Genomic DNA, 17,995 nt, shown 5'->3' with positions numbered 1-17,995 from the left:
TTACTGATCTCAATACACTTTCTAACTGAAGATGAAAGAATTCCTGGTTAATTCAGTCAGATTTTGCCTAAAAATGAGACAAAAAGCTTTCATCACAACATTAAAATCATTAAAATGTGGGGTCTTTAAAATGTCATTTTGATGATTACCTTGTCTTCAGGACTGTAATTGTGACTTGGGTAGACAGAGACGATACAGTAGTTTGCAGGAGATCTTCTACCCAACTGTTTTATAAAGCTTAGGCCAGACTGCAGATACTGAAAGTTGCATGAACTCTAAGCTTACGTGACCAACGAAGCCAGATGTGAATCCTCAGAACACTGACACATCATCTCAGGAAATGCCAAAGGATAAAGGTTTATAAAAGTTGCATTTGTGAAACACTCAGCTGTAACTTAGGAATATTTTTTTTGTAATAAAAACACTTCTGCCAAAGGGAAAGAAAAGATCTAGTATGCTAGATATGATTCATATATTATCTAATAACTAGAGAAATGTAGGAAAAACAGTTTAGCTTAGAACAAAACAAAACAGGAACAAAAAATAAATAAATAAAATAATAAAAAGGAACCATTTATACCTTAAAGAATTTACTAAAAATTTGAAATGATACAGTTATAGAACTAAGCAAGATCATGTTCACAATGAGGAAAAGACTGAACTTTTTAATCAAAGATTATCAATAACTCTAGATACAATTACATAAAGAAGTACTGAAATTCACACGCAAGACTTTCAATGTGGGTGTGAGTTAATGGGTGCCTGGCTCAAAACAAGGAGTAGTCCTCTGAAATTTCTTCTGTCTCTGAAAAACCTGAGTCCAGACATTACCCGAATAGAAAATTGACCATATTTTTACAGTAGCATGATTTTTGCCAATTTCAGCTACCTTATACTAGATTTGCAATGACATATGATACTGAGGAATAAACTCAATTTCTCTGCATAGTGAAGTATTCATAGAATCATAAAATTATTTGGGTTGGTTAAACATCTTCCTCTAGACCAGGTTGCTCAAAGCCCTATCCAACCTGGCCTTGAACACTTGCAGGGAGGTGGCATCCACAATTTCCCTAGACAACCTGTGCCAGGGTCTCACCACCTTCACAGTGAAGAGCGAACTTCTTCCTAATGTCTAATTCCTAATGTCTAACCTAAATCCACCCTCTTTCAGTTTAAAGCTATCCTTGTCCTATCCTTACATGAACTTCCAAAGCTTACTTGCAGGCTTCTTTCAGTTACTGGAAGACCATTATAAGGTCTCCCTTTAGCCTTCTCTTCTCCAGGCTGAACAATGCCAACTTTCTTAGCTTATCTTCGTAGAAGGGCTGCTCCAGACCTCTTGACTCTTACTCAGTTTTTGGATTTCAAACAATTAACTACTTTAGAGGAAGTGACTGACACTCCAAGACATTACATTGGCATTAACCAACAACAAGTGATGACAGAAAATCCTCAACTATTGGTGGAGGATGAAGACAATATGGTATAATTCCATTTGTCTAGAATCCCAAGTCAAGACAGAGAATCCCATGCTTCCCCTTTTAGGTAGGAACTGCTCCCATACAAAGGTTCATGCCAGAGCCTTTTCTCTCCCCTCCCTCACTGGCCTCCCCTTACCATATATCTTAACATTTTAGGAAAAATACAGGACTATATATAAGACCCATTACTATATCCATTTTACCTGGATTTTAGATACCCTAGTAATGGTTGATTTTGGTTTATATAGCACCAAAATACAGAGAACACTGAAAATTAAATACAAATTAAACCCGCTCCTTTCATGCTTATTACTACTTTTCTCCTCCATTTTTTAAAATTTTCACATAGATCCATTACAGGTAAGAGCTATTTTTTCTTTTTTAATAGAATATATTCTTTTCTATCCTTCTCCCAAAGGAGAATGAATTTTACACTTACATAAGCCCACTGAAGTGACACTTAGAGCTAGACGAAAAGCAGAGTATCTGGTTTCAAGGATTTTTTTTTAAACACTTGATTTTGGTCAAAAATTGAAGGAGCAAAACAAAGGTAACTTTAGATTCTAAAATCCAGATCTAAGAGAAACCAACTTTCTCATGAGCTAACATTATAATAAATTTTATTGAGCAGTTTTAGAATCTTCTTTTTGCCTCCACTTCACAGGAAATAAAAAATACAATTTTCTCTTTTCTGCCTTATTTCCTGGGGGCTTTGGCACGGAGCTGGGACACATGAAGCTGATAGGCTTCTACAGCATGGACTTAGTTAAAGTAATGCCTTATTGCAAAAACTGTCTTTATGACCAAGATGTTATAAACAAAGTATCTGGAGTAAAGAGAATTAAGAATTCTGCCTAGATATTAAGAGACTGCCCTTAATATCCTGCTTCTACACTGAGTATTCAATTCACTAAGGGCACAAAATTAGGCCCCATAAATGGCAATGAGAAATATGGGAGACAGGGAGGAGTCTGTCACCTGTAGATCCCACAAGCTGTCAATGAGGCAGGAAATTTCATATATGCAATCTTGGTTTTCTGGTTAAAATATGTCCCAAAATCACTTCCTTCTACCATCTGCCTCAACACCAACATTACCATGAAAGTATAGAAAAATTACACAAGTTTTCAAGGAAGGTCCAATAGTTTTACTTTCCTCTTTGTCCCTGTACTGCTCAGTTAAGGCATCTAATTGTCAGTAGAACAGAGCTGTCAGAGCTACCACCAAATGCAGAAGGATCTTTTGAAGTTTTGAAGTTTTGAAGATAGAACTTACCAAAGAACACTCTAAAGCATTCTGAACTAAAGCATCTCAAAGTGGGCATATACACTATATACAAATACACAAATATTTACATAATGTTACTTTAATTCAATTCCTTGCCTATACAGTGTGGATAGCAAAAGCCACCATCTTGCAGTTTAACAGATGAAAAGAAATTAATTGCCTGTGAAGTGCTTTGATACTGGAGTGCTGAATATCACAGTGAAAGCCATGAGGAAATTAATAATTCTGTCTTCAGCACAATGCTGAACATAGTGCAGGAACTCAGGCCTAGAACAGCACAAGGTGCAAGAGGAAAACAAAGTGCTGAACAGTTGCTGGCAGAGAGCACTTAGTAGGAAAGGCATGCATGCACTTACTCCTAAACTGTAATGCAGATGCCAGGCACAGACAAAATAATACATGTGATCTTCAATATGATGTTGTATCACTTTTTTAGGTTTTGATTTTTAATGCAATTTCCTGTTCATAAGATATATACATATTCCAGTGCTAAGGAACACAAAACTTTTTATTTCCTGTCCAGATTAAGTATACTAAAACTAAGTTTCAAAAGTCAGTGAAGTGCAATGACTGAGCTAGCTGTGGTCCTATACTGCTTGAACGGTTTGTGTCCAGATTTTGGGAAGGAAAAGGAAGTAATAAATTTTCCTTGAACTCACCACACGTTTTAATTGCACAGAACTCCCAGGGGGTGTTAGGGTCAAGAGTGTAACACCATGGTCTCAGCTTGCCATCGGGATTGCGGCAGTAATTATCATCAAAGCCCTTGTCAGGATATCTGCAAACCACAATGAGAAACGTGTCAGGGAAGTCTTCCTGGCCACACTGCACAGGCTTGAGCAAGGTACTTAAAGGACAGTTTTCAACACAAGCAAACAATAAGCAGTTCCCATTAACTTAGGTCTCATCCTGTGAGATGGGTGCAGATACTCTTCAAAACTCTTAGAAAGTAATAACATTAAATAATATCTTTCCCAATATGCTGCAGAATCAGTCCTTCACTAAGGCGATTCCCTGCTGTGCTAATGCACAAGATACCGGATGGGGTAACTCTGCTAATTGCTAAACTTTTGCCCTTGTGTCTGTCAACTGATGACCAGATGCTAATGCCACTCTTTTTTTTGAAAAAGCCCAATTAAGTGTGGATTATATAAACATTGTCTGCCATGCCCGACTCATTAAAAAAACAGGTTCCTCGGTGCAACAGCTCTGAGTTCAAACTGAAAGCTGTTTTGTATAGCTATGTTACTAATGATAGCTACATTTTTGAAATAGAGCTCATTCTAGGTCATGCCCTCATTTCAAGCATTGGAAAGGGAGAAAAAGGAAAAATATGGACTGAACTTCCGTCTCACTTTATCTCATTAAGATTTCAAACTATTGTGCCAGTAATTGTTTCCACATTCCTACTGCCTATCATTGAATGGGCAGGCAGATATTCAAGCTAAGTTCTTTTTGCATAATTTTGTCTTAGGAAATCCTATAAATGTAAAGCAAAGAAGATAAACGCATAGCTGTGGGTTTTTTTCCCTCTGGTGAATGCAAATATTAATGTTTTCTCAGTTCTATTGGAGCATGCTTGTAAAAGAACCAAAAAAGTAGATTTACCCCTGAGGGAAACATGAAAAGTACATAAGAGAACAGTAAAGTTAACTACCTGGGAACCTGAACCATTTACAACTGCAAGCAGATGTATTTCACACAAGCAGAGGAAAATATGATTTACAAGTGTCTTTTTTTCTAGGATGCTTTTTATGTCAAACAATCACACTGACTTTAACTCATGCACTTGCAACTTCATCTCCCAACTCTTGCGAAAAAAACAGGTTCCTTTGACTATGCAAGGGACAGGGCTAGTATTGAAACAGAACTAAAAAACAATGTAACAAACAAACAAACTATTAAAACCTCATAAAATTTAATTCAAGGCAGTCAGTAGTGTGCTAGTTTAAGATCTTGAAGCAGTAGCATGATTTCTACTAGGCAGAAGAGAAATTGTAAAGCAACAAATTGTGTTCAGGGTTTCCACAAGAAAAGAGTTTATAGGTTAACAATATAGCAAAAAAATAGATGGTAGGTGCAGTGATGATGTTGTTGACAGCACATGCTCTATGCTATATAGAAATGGAGAGTCCATGGCACTACCAAAAACAAAGACGAGCCCAGGAATAGCAGAGTATCTCCAGTCATAACTCCCAAAAGCCATTCAAAATAATAGGACAATTTCTATATGCCAATTGTCTTCCATAGCACTGTATGCTCTGTCCTTCCTAATAATGTATGATACTATCCCACAATATTTTAAAAATATGTTAATAACTAACTAAAACTTAAGTAGAAATGTAACAGTTGTTACAGGATCAAGCTTTGAAAGTCTTTGTGGGCTGGAGCACTTTCCCTGAACTATATCTTTCTACCTAGTATATCTATGTGCAAAAGCAGCTACTGTGTTCCTCATCACTGGTCCTTCCCACATTGTTAAGGCACACTTCTGCCTTTCTTCATATCCAACACACAACACTGCCTCATTTCCTACAGAAAAGGCCAGCTAATACCTTTAAAGACAGAAATATTAAGGTTAACATACACAACAGGGCTTCAAACTGTTCCACACAATTCAACAGTGAGAATGTAGATTTCCTGAGAACTCATCCCTTTGCTCTTCACACTCCTCTTTTAGTCTCACTTGGGCACAGACTCCTTGCTCTGACCCATCAAGCAGCCTGGGGTTTCCAAGACCTTTCAGAACTGTACATATTTAATTTTCCACCCTTGAAAACACATTAGCTGTACTTCAGTGATCAAGTCAAAATGAGGCAGTAGCAGACACATCTGGTGTCAAAATCAAGACTTTTCCTTAGCTTCTGGGGAGTAGGAAAGATTTTTAGATGAAAAGATGACACATTCTTTTTGAAGAGACAGATGCTGATCTCTAACTCTACTGGAACTTAGTGTCTAAACTCTTCACCAATATTTATTTTCCCCTTCTTTTTATTTTAAAAGATGTGCATGCCTGGAAACTTGTTACTGTATAAAGTAAATTTTCATACAAGAGATATAAATCTGAGTCTTTTAATGAAAGGATACCCGAAGGATACTACTTCTCAGCTTTCCTTTCCTCCATGTTATAAGTACTATTTTCACAATTTATTTAATTTTGAGCAGAAAATATGAGCAGTGGAGGAGAAAACTGTTGTATCTCTATGCTGTTCTATATGTAAGTTATTATCCTTGAAGGTCTTCCTTCCATACTGAGGAAAAATTCTGCCCCTGAGGAGTGCACAAGAGAACTGGAGTTTTAGACTACAGTTCTGCATCTACCAATGCCTAAAAACAAGTCAAAAGGTGACAAAAAAGAAAAGTGAGATATATTCTCTCTGAACTGAAAGCATCACCCAAGAGCAGGTAGACAGAAGCATTTGAAAAGATTACTAGTTTTACCTCCCTTTCTCCATCACAAACAATGAATCTGGAAATGTAAATAAGTTTAAATCCTTCCAGGTGGTCCTTCCTGGTTTCCCGGTTATTCACATTATTCCTAGATGGTATAGTATAGTATAGTATAGCCTCTCCAGACATTACTGTATTTTAATTGGTTATTTGTTCCAGACCTCTATTATTTTCAACTTAAATTGCTATTATTAAAAAAACAAAAAACAATAAACAAAAAAACAAACCATGCTAAACCTAAAAAAAAAAATCAACAAAAAACCCAAAGAAACCAAAGCCCATATTTTTAAAAGCCAGTATGATCAAAGTATGATTGCTACTACCATTAGTGACCGTTCCATTAAGGTAATTATATTACTGAACCTTAGTTATTCTCTAAAAGCACATAAAGATCATTCAATCTGGATGCATTGCTTTTGAATTAAAAAAGAAACAATTTTACATTTTTATTGCAGTCTGAAAACTCTCAAGAAGATATTTTCTGAAGGAAATCTTACAAGCAGAATCATTCATGAGACTGCAGTTTGAAAAGTCATTTTGCAAACAATTCAAAATTAATGGAAAAGAAATTTCCTTCTGACAGTAAAATTTTTATTATTTATACCCAGAAATTCTATAAATGTTTCACTCCCAAGAAACAGAATTTTTTCTGTGACTTATTCTAGAATGTACATCAAGTGCATGGCAAAACTCAGAAACAAATTATCTTCAGTCCCAGTATGCTAATACAAAATATTTGTTGTAGCAGAACTATGGAAGAGCCTGCTATTATTCATGAAGCAAATCATGTGAGCCAAAAGGAAAAAGAAGTTATAGCATGTACACTCCAAAGCTGCAGATCTTTACTGGTTTTGGTGAACAATGACATTTTATAAAATCTACCAACACCTATATTTCTGAGTATAAAAATGATGTGTTATTTAGTGGAAAACTTCAACATATAAACAGATACCTTCAGTGGAAAGTCTCAGTCATTTTGAGATTGCTCATTCTTGCAGTCTTCCTCTGAGAGTTTAAGATTATTCACTCTACTATATAAATGCAGCTAATCCAAAATCCACAGTAAAACTAAAATGAAACTAATCCAGTTTAAGAGAAATACAGAAGCCTTCCTGTGTGGCCTATACTCCCACACAAAGTCCTTCTATAGAGTGTACTGTAGATGATTCTTTGTGGCCAGAAGGATTTGCCCTCAAGAAAAAAGCCCCACAGGTATGCAATTTGTCTCACCATTTCTGACTCATATTTTGTCATTATGTGTTTCTGTTCAAATTAAAAAAAAAAATAAATTTCATATATAGAAATATAGAACCATGTGCATAAAATGCTAGAGGACAGTTAATCCTTTTCCAGGCAAACACTTTTGGTCAAACAAGTTGGATACTTATACCTGATTACAACAGAAAGACATCTACAAATTTTAAAATGTTCAATATTTCAAAAAAGGAACACACATTGACTTGACAGTGTTGGAAGTTTATATTCACTAATTGTGTTAAGAAATTCAACAAAAATTCATTACTTTAAAACATTATTTACTTAGTAATTACTTGAAGATCTTTTAAGCCAACTGAAGCTGCATAACAACATATAGAGAAATATTAGAGGTTAACTTTTTACTGTCAATGAATCTAGGGAGGGTATTTTGATCAATTAATGCAGTGCATAAATATCTGCACAACACACCCATGGAATGCAGCCACAACTGCAGAAAACAGCCTCTGGTCCACATCCTACGTCTCCATCTTGACAGTAGCCATACAGCACACACTGAGGGCCAGAAGCTCAGGCAGTTTAAACTAGTGAACTCCATAAATTTCACTTGAGCTAATGCTGATTTTGCCCAACTGGTTTCAGAATGCATGTAATTCTCAAATTGTAACCACATGGATTTACTTGAGGGGGAAGAAAGGTTACCTCTCTGGACGAAATTTGTGCTTGTGTGGTCTCTGAAGATCCCAGCGCTGACACTCCTTGCCCGTCTCAGTGTGATCCATTGGCCCTCTGTAACTCTCTCCATTGCAAGTCATGCATTCAACTAGGGAAAAAAAAAGAAAAAAAAGAAAAAAGGAAAGGAAAGGAAAGGAAAGGAAAGGAAAGGAAAGGAAAGGAAAGGAAAGGAAAGGAAAGGAAAGGAAAGGAAAGGAAAGGAAAGGAAAGGAAAGGAAAGGAAAGGAAAGGAAAGGAAAGGAAAGAGAACTAGACATTTATTATGCTGATTTAATGTAGCATATACCAAAAATTTAAAATAATTAAATCATATCCCTGCTGTTATAAATTGAAACCAACCTAGAGAGGTATAAAATTGTGGTATCTTGTAGTGAGGCTGGTATGGGAAATCTTATTTTTAATCAAATTTTATTTCTTAGATCTAATCAAGATGCTTAACTCTGGTATCACTTTATAAGACATGGTTTCAAGACAGGTAGGTGTGAGCTGCTAGAGGCATCCATGTTTTTAACAGATTTTTAACCTAAGCTATGGTTAGTAACAGAGAAAAACACATCTAATGAAGAAGTAATTTTTAGAGGTAATAATTTCTAATTAAGTAACATGCATTATTCTAAATCGCTCTAAGTGATAGTATAATAACAGCATGTTTAAGTGCAGAATAATGGCTGCAGCCCAATTTTAGTGCAGCACAGTGTCTCTTTATATTCCCAGCACTTTTCAGCTACATATGATACTCTTTCTTTCTATACTAATTTTTTTTGGCAGCTATAACTATGATACATTTTCAGCCCTGATTTGGGAAAGTGGGGGGTGGTAGGAAAGTGAGCAAAAGCTACCAAAGGGATTTGAAATCACTGTTGAACCAAATGTGCTTCATAATTTAGAATGAGAAGACTTAAAATGTAAAATGAATTCACCATAATTAACTATAGACATATTTCTCAAGTGCCCCCTAATTAGAGTAATTGTAAGGAAGGATCACTCAGTAAATACTAATTTATGCAATTACAGATCTTACTCTTCAGTCAAAACATCCTCTAATAAGTCCTCATCCTGCAGTGTACTCCAGGCCTTATTCTATTTGAAGCTCAATTAAACTGATCTTTAAATGTTAGCTTTTAAGTGATTTTTGAGCTCCTTGTAAAATCATGTTCTCCCTCCCTCCCTCTCTCTCTTCTTCTTTCTCCCTTTTCTTCTCCCACCACCGTATAGCCGTTTAACATGACTTATTAGCATGAAAATTAAAGGCATCCTATCTTGAGAATTTAAATGGTTTGACTGATTGGAACTGAATTGTCTGATTAGCAAGATATACAAGCTTAGTGTGGAGATTAACAGAACATAAAAGTCAACAAATGCAATGGTGCATATCTGTATCTTTTGAATTCTGTGACATAAAAGTTGAATAAAATTTGATTTCTAAAAATTTTACTTATTTACAGTATTAATTGGAAAAATAAAATACATTCTTAGATTGAGCTTTAATCCTGTAATAGAGTATCTTCATAGAGTATTTTCATTCAAAAGGAGACGAAAAGTTGATCATAACATGCATGGAGTGGCACTAGATAATTTTGTCAAGCTGTAATACTGATATTGTTAATGGATTAACTATGGAGTAGACAAGTGAAAAAAAGGGTCACATTTGTGCAGTCAGCATGTTTTCTTTGTGTCAGCTCCTCCATGACCTGAAAAAAATTTTCTAAGCCTGAAAACTCGTTCAAGTTTTCCAGAGTACTGGAACATAACAAAATTTCCTTTCTCTAATAACTACTTTTATTGCTGAGAAATCACCTATTCTTTCCTCAGAGTCCATGAGCAAGTGTTACTGATGCTATTGAAGTTCTGTGTACTTGGTGCCAGCAGAGAAAATGTAGCTTTCCACCTGACCTGTGCCAAGTTACCTTGTGAGCAGAGAGGGATGTCACAGACTTCGTGGCGTGTCTGAGGACTGGTGGTGAAGCACCATGGCCCTCCCTCTTCCCCTCGGGGATTTCGGCAGTAGTTTTCCCGCAGGTCTTTACCCCGATAGCTCGAAGGCAAAAAGCTAGTTTTAAAATGACAATCATTACAGTATAAGAGCATGCAAGCTTTGGTGTTAAATCATAGTATTTTTTACAAACAGTTAGAAATAATCACAATCCTTCCTTCTCCCTCCAGCCTGCCTACACAGATACACACACCCAAATATCTGTTCATACACAAATTCTCATCCTCAGTCAGGATTACTCAATCAATGGCCTAAATCTGGGACAATTTGTCTAGCCTGTAGTTTGCTCTGTCCCTCGGGTGTCTGGAGACAACTATCTGCTGCAGAGGCAGTGACACTAGCACAATCCCTGCCAGCCCTTGTTGTACTCTTTTTCAAGAGCTTGTTACTTACACAAAGGGGAAAGGCCTGTGGACAAGCAGGGGAAATTTATTAAATTCATTGGGTTCCTTGCCAGGGCAGACCTGTCATCCTGCATGTTGTCCACATACATCAGGCCCAGCTGGGCTTAGTTTCAACCTAGGACATAAAACCCACAAACAGAGGAACCTCTTCTTGGTCAGGCAACAGCTAGAGCTGAGCATCGGGACATGTGAGTGTGACCAAGTGGTGTGACACACCATGCTGAGGGGCTTTCTCTGCCTAAAACCATGGATTACTTTCCATTTCAGCATTTCCCAGCATTTCTCCAGATCCCACTTTATGTCTTGCTTCATGTTCTGCTGCAAACCCCACTGATGTCACCTTAGGGTCTGCTACTTTCAGACACACTCATCATTGCTCTCCAACAAATTAGATCAATAGCAATCCAGTTGACTTAAACTATGCTCTCCCTTTTACTACACTTTCTGCTTTTGCTGTAAGGGGCTACTAAATAACAATACTGCTTAAGATTTTCCTCTTAGATTGGGGGTTCTTGGACCACTGCTAGATGCTTTGTTTGCTTTTAATAATTTTATAGCCCACCATACAGCAACTCTCCAGGATCAAGGTTTTATATTCTTAGCTGAGTGTAAAATTATGTGCTTACCTTTAGAAACCCCCCCACACACATTGACATGTAGAGATGCACATAGGAGTGTATATACATTTATATATATATATATATATACACACACACACACATATAAAATCACACTTGCTGTTTTTCCCTACAAACCAGGGAATAGCTAACCCCACAGTAGACAGTCCAAACCCAGAGCTGGTTCTATTCAATGTCACTGCAAGAGCTTGTGACAACACTCAGACTACATATTGCAGGCAAACCCAGTGGCCCTGCACTGCCAGATTCACTGCAGTGAGGCTTAAACCTCTAAAACACTGCAGTTAAAAAACCCATTAAATTCAGAGTAATGCTCAATGCCATGAAGATTGGAGGTTTCTTGTTAATTACAATGTTGGTCAATAGAGGATCACGCAAAACTTGCAATTCAACTTGATAAATTGATTTATTTTTGACATTTGTTCTAGGTTGTTGTTTTTGGTTTTTTTTTCTAAAAGTAGATTATATAGTGGAAATATCACACGAAAAGTGCATTTTCTATTTTGAAAATGTCCAATACTTGATTTTAGGTGTTTGGTTTTTGTGGATTTTTTGTTTGTTTGTCTGTTTTGTTTTTATGTGCATTTTTTTAAATCATTGAGGGAATTCTATATTCTACATTCTAGAGCAAAAAAAGGTATAACATTATATTTTTTTTTAGAAGACTACAGACACATCTTAGGAAATTAAGTAAGTGCTGGGGAACGTCTTTTTATACAGACAATGTATACATTTATATACATTTATATACAAATGTTGTCCTTGGCAAATTCTATGTTGTAAATGAATACATTATTTTTTTAAAAAAAGAGAAAGAAAGAGAGAAAAACAAAAATAAAATTCTAACACATGACATAATGATTATGTTTTATTCCTGTTCATTAAACCCTTGAACTGAAATGGAAAATATCTCTGTTAATATCATTGTGGTTCTAGACAAGGTAATGTGGAAGTACTCCTTAAAATGCTTTTCTTATTTTCAGTGCTTGAAGAGAATAATTTTTATGTCATTACTGTTGCCTATAAAATTCTTGCTTGTGTTTTTCCTCTTTAATCTTGTAATACAAGCCTCTCAATTTTCTTTAGCTAAAGACAGCTCTGAGCAAACTTTTCTGATAAGACACTGCAACCTGTGTATGTTTTAATGTAGTATGTCAAATCATAATAGAATATTTTATTTAATTTCCCTGCTGGAAAATCTTTCTGCTCAGAAATGTTAGACATTAGAAAATATAGGGGAAAGGCATTTCAAATTATGCCAGATATGCTGTCAGAATATTTAAATTTTAAAAAGCCTAAATTAATAGCATTAGAAACTCAAGATGGGCGACATATACAAATGGCTTCATCAGGTACTGAAACAGTATTATTAAAGAAGGAAAAGATGAGATCCAGTGAAGACCTACCCAGAAATGGAAAGTAGAGCCACTCCTAAAACTGTGTACTGATTTAGTTTAGCCAAAAAGCCAGTAAGAGTAATGGTTTAAACAGATTCAACCACAGCAGCAACCATGGAAACTAGGAAAAATCCTGAGAAGTACTGGTCTTCTCTTTGAACCCTTTTTGCATTGGCTTTAGCCATTTAGATGGAAAGCTCTGAGCCCCACCCACCCAAAAAATAATAGTCTTGTAATATATACTAGGGTTTGATTAAAGTAATCAAACCCTGATTTCATATGGGAGTCTCCAGGTTCTACTGGGATAATAATGTATAAAAATGTAATTTGGTAAATCCAAAAAAGTCTGAAGTTATTTTTGAACTGAAATAACTCCAGACTTTTTTGGATTTACCAAATTATATTTTTATACATTATTCTATATTCTATAGAATTCTATAGAATATCTATACATTATTCTATATTCTATATTTATATAGAAAGTTATATCTTTCTAAAAAGATAAAGAAAAATCAGTAAAGTTAATTTCTCCCTTAAATATGAAAAAGAGGATTTATTTTACAATGACACTTTGTGATAATCAGATGTTGAGAAGAATTGACCTAAAAATCTAAGCCTTTTATAGTAACAAGTTCCAAACACAACTACTGTCTGCTTCTTCCCATCTCCCTCAAGTCTCTGATGATGAAATCATATTTTCTGATGTTGAAAAACAAAATTAGCATGCAGCCACCTCATTTATCCAGTGACCTTTTAAAAATTAAACTTATTGCACAAGGCAGGCAAAAAGTCATTCTCATAAAATTCATCACAGAGAGTGGCTGTCCAAATGTATTAGGTAAAACTGTGTATGCTGTACATTAAAATGTAATTTAGTGATAATATATACTATCTGGACACTTTTCTTTCTTCAATTATATAGTCATATGTTCACTGTATAGAATAAATGCTTTCTTGCTTAAGCTGTAGTTATTGAAAATTCTTACACTTCTAAAGATGAAGATTGTATCAAGAGGTCATTGTTGTCAGAACCATACATTCACAGTCCAGAGTGGATCTGGTCCCACTAGGAAAATCTGAGACCTCAGCAAATATATTATAAGCCGGCAAGTCCAGTCAAGTTTAAGCCTGAGGCTCAGCTTTGCAACACATCATAAGAGGACAGAATCCAAGTATCCTTTGCCTTTTAATGTTGTTCCAAGATATCATCTTGCACACTGGATAGATTTGGTCAGTACAGGACTGAGCAGTACACAGGCCAGTTCCTCATTAAATAATCTCCAGCTTGGCTCTTCCTAACCAAGTGCTGATGCTGAAGACCCGAAAAAGGCAGAAATGTAGCCAGGGAGCTTTCAGGTGAGAGGACACTTCGGTTTTTTTCTTTTAAGTGTTTACTATAGAATCATAGAATGGTTAGGGTTGAAAGGGCCCTTAAAGATCATCAAGATCCAAACCCCCTGCAGGGGGGTCCTCCCACTAGACCAGGTTGCACAAGGGTTCATCCACCCTGGCCTTAAACACTTTCAAGAATGGGGCATCAACAAACTCCCTACGCAACTTATTCTAGTGTCTTACCATCCTCATGGTGAAGAATTTTTTCCTAGTATCTAACCCAAATCTACACTCTTTCAGTTTAAAACCATTACCCTTTGTCCTGTCAGTATTGCCTCTGATGAAAATCCCCATCCCAGCTTTCCTGTAGGCCCCTTTCCTGTACTGGAAGGCTGCTACAAGGTCTCCCTGGAACCTTCTCTTCTCCAGGCTAAATAGCCCCAACTCTCTCGACCTGTCTTCATAACAGAGGTGTTCCAGTCCTTTGATCATCTAAATGGCTAAAACTAATACAAAAAGGTTCTAAGAGCAATGGCCCAAGAGTAGGCAAGTACTTCATAGTCCTTTTGCTGGTATCCAGCAAACTTTGTTGTGGTTGAATCTGTTTTTACCATTACGGGCTTAAGATTTTGGCTTTCTTCTCTTTTTCCTTAGCCAATATAATTGAACTAAGTTTACTATCAAGAAGCATATATAGCTTCAGTTCTTATTACATCAGGGTCTTAAACCTCCATGTATCAATATATCAGTTCTTAAACTCAAAAGTTAAATTCCCTATCTGCTGCCTCATTCTTTAGATATTGCTCATATGAACTGCAGGAAAGGATTTCACCTATTTGTTTAGTCCTCCCCATGTATTTGTTGCCTGGTGTAAGTGCTTCACTGAATTAAAAATATTCTACAAATATTAGAGACATAATACTAACTATGCAAATATAATCACAATAATTTTATACTGATCAAATAACTGGGCTAATATACCTCATTTGCTAATAATTTTTTTTTTTTAATTAACCATTTCCTTACAGTCAATTAGATAAAAGTGATAAACTTCCAGACCCCAGTCTAAAGTTACACAGATGTTTTGTTTCTGCCAGTAGCTGAGATCAAAAGCATATAAACAGCTAAACAAACTGACACAGGAAAGGAAAGGATCCAGACACGCAGGCTGGCACTCAGAGATCTCTTTGGAGAAAGCCCAAGAAGGTAAGGATTTTCTGGGATCAGGAGAAAGACATCTCTTGGGGAATGTCAAGAATTCACCTGAGGTTTTGTTTTCTAAGGTCAGTTTTCTCATAAATTCTTTGACTGTTAATAAGTCAAACCATGCTATTTGGAAGCTGTCTGAGCACTATTCTCATTGTCTCTGCTTATGAACTCTTACCTGTGCTCATGGGGGATCATTGAATTCCAGGCTTGACACTGGATACCACTTTTGGTAACAGATATAGTTCCTTTATAATCTGCCCCTTTTCCAATTATACAATTCCTGACATAGTCTATTGAAAGAAAAGAGAACAAAATTAGAGATCTGGTTATTGTATTTAAAATTAGATTAAAGCTCATCTTCAGTTTTCACATGAAAATAATTTATCTTTGATAGCTTTTAAAGACTTAATTATTAAAAATGCTGATTGTCATAATTATTAATACATCCTTTTTCCCCCCAAGATATCAATCACTGACTTCCCAAAGAAAACCATCTACTTACAGTGCTTCCAAAGTGATTGACCAAAAAATCTATGTCTGAGGACTTAAGTCCCCCACCCATTAAAGAGGCTAATAAAGTAATATTAAGTCAATAATAGTCACTCGGAGAACTGAGCTTTTAAGTAGTAAACTACAGTTTCAGTTCAGAATATGACGGTAAGCAAGCAAATGATGGAAAAATGAGCAAGAGTAAGTGTGTAGGTGAATTTGCATGACAGTAAAACTAGGGTATTTGTGAATAAAACTGAAGAATACAGATTTCAGAGTGCATAAAACCATTCCATCTCCAGGATGCTTCTGCAGTCACTAACTAACTTTGACGTTTTTCCCTCCTCTATAGCTGAAAAAACAAAATCAGTAAATAAATCAGTTACCTTTCTTTTCATACAGATCAAATGCATGGTCCTGCTTCTTTCTCACACCATTTGTCAAGCTGTTGAAGGATAACCAATGGCATCGTTTTGTAACTCTGTCATAAGCAAAGGCCCTGCAAAGAAAATCTGCATGAGAAAAAAATCTCTGTGTGGTTTATAATAATGACACATGGTTTGCCAAGGAGCATGCAATGACATCAGATGTATTTTTACTGGGAAAGTCAGACAACCAGTCCAAATTACTATTTAAACTCACAACTGTGCTGACAAAACAAAGAAACAAAGAAATTAAATTGATGTGGCCATTACATTAAATACCAGTTTGGTTGTTCACACTAACCTAGGAGTTCCTTTGTCATTAAAAACCTTTATTTTAAAAGTGAGGTAAATGTGATTCCCCAGCTGTGTATGCAGTTACACAGTTGTGTGTGTAAATCCCCAGTTGAGTTGCTTTTAGGGGAAAAAAAAAGAAAGATTCTAAAGCATCATCTATGCAGTGCTTAGAATGTGCCTCTAAAATAGTTAAGTGTCTCACACTGATGACTTGAGGAAAATTCAAGCACAAGGAGTCTGTTTCTTGCCTAGAACAACAGAGCTCTTTAAAAACAAGATTAATTTTATTTTTATGAGTAATCTAAACAGTGATAGTGTACCTACAGCTTGCCCTTGCTTTGTTTTTGTTTTGCTTTGTTGTGGTTTTCTTTTTTTCTCTCTTTTTTTAAACTGCTTTCAGGGATAGAGTACAATGTGTGCTGAACTAAATAGATTTTGGGGGAACAAAAAAGACAAACAGAAATCAAGTTGAGTAAGCCCACTTATTTTCAGTATTATAAATGAAATGTGCAAACCTTTTTCTCCTTATATCATATTGAAAGGAAATTTTTTAAGTGTAAGTAAGATGTTTTAAAGGATTTTAAAAATACAGATGATTACCTGACTGGAAGCAACAGTTATTCCAATAATAAAAATAATAATAAAAAGTAAAAAAAATTAACCACAACAACAAAAACAAACCACTGAAAATTTGTTTTTTTAATTTAATTTCATAAGACTCAGAAACCAAATCATTGACATGGTATTATTTTCTCTAGCCCACCATAAAATCTACATTTCTGTCAGTCATTCCAAACCTCCTGAGATATTGTATTCTGAACTGAGAAGGCATTTTAACTCTACTTGTTGATATCCAAAAGACATACATATTTCCCAGCCTTCATTTGTAGTTTGTTTGTGCCATATTCCTGAGCACTGCATCCCTCAACTCACAGCTTTTTGATCTTCATTTAACTTGCCATACAAATTTTTCTGTGTGAGTTCTTGTTGAATTTAAAAATATTACAAGATCCTATTCAGTCTCCCCGCTCTTCTCTCTTTCAAGCACCCTCTTCATTATAATTTCCATCATCAAACAGATTTTTCATCCAACTGCTCTCTCTACTGTGTTGACTCCAAATGTTTCCAACCTGCTAACCTTCATCCTTCTGCCCTTGTTCAGCCTTCTGTTCTCTCCTGGCTGGTTCTCAAATATAAACTATCCAAGTGCCTCTAACTCCAGTTTCACAAAAATATCCCTGACCTTTACTGTCTTTCCAATTACATTCTCCTCTCCCTTCCTCCCTCCTAAAGTGGGAATGCAGAATGCACTGTTTACAAACATTTCTTTCAGTTTTTGCCTTTCAGTTGCCTTTTGGTTTCTTTCCAGATTGGCTTCAGCCACTTCTGCAATAAAAGTTCCTAACAATCTTTTCTTGGACTCAAATCTGGAGGGTTTTACACTTCCAAAGTCAACATATTTAAGCAAATTCTTGGACTTTCTTCTATTGATAGTGTGGATCACAAAAATTTTTGTTGTTTCTATTTGTACTGAGATAGTTGGTAGATTTTCTGATCAGAAAACGAAACTCTGTGGTCTGCACTGGAATACCTGTTCTGTGTGAATATAAAGACATTTCAGATATTAAGTAGGTAACAAAGAA

The 17,995-nt window shown here is 35.9% G+C and overlaps 1 protein-coding gene across 2 annotated transcripts in view; it reads right to left on the bottom strand.

Moving 5' to 3' along the window:
- HGF (hepatocyte growth factor) overlaps positions 1-17,995 on the bottom strand; it is a 55,113-nt gene that overhangs the window by 23,407 nt on the left and 13,711 nt on the right. Inside the window, exons 3-7 of one of the 2 annotated variants that reach the window (XM_030457898.1) lie at positions 16,020-16,132; positions 15,320-15,434; positions 10,079-10,221; positions 8,139-8,259; positions 3,431-3,549 (exon numbers count right to left, since the gene is read on the bottom strand). In XM_030457898.1, the coding sequence (XP_030313758.1) occupies positions 3,431-3,549; positions 8,139-8,259; positions 10,079-10,221; positions 15,320-15,434; positions 16,020-16,132 (611 nt within the window). The remainder of the gene's footprint in view (positions 1-3,430; positions 3,550-8,138; positions 8,260-10,078; positions 10,222-15,319; positions 15,435-16,019; positions 16,133-17,995) is intronic. The other variant, XM_008493115.2, reaches the window with a different exon arrangement.

The sequence above is a fragment of the Calypte anna genome, chromosome 1, assembly GCF_003957555.1.
Source record: "Calypte anna isolate BGI_N300 chromosome 1, bCalAnn1_v1.p, whole genome shotgun sequence".
In the NCBI taxonomy this organism is placed as follows: Eukaryota; Metazoa; Chordata; class Aves; order Apodiformes; family Trochilidae; genus Calypte; species Calypte anna.
Note: the sequence above shows the minus strand (reverse complement) of the source record. Positions and strands in the feature narration are given on the sequence as shown.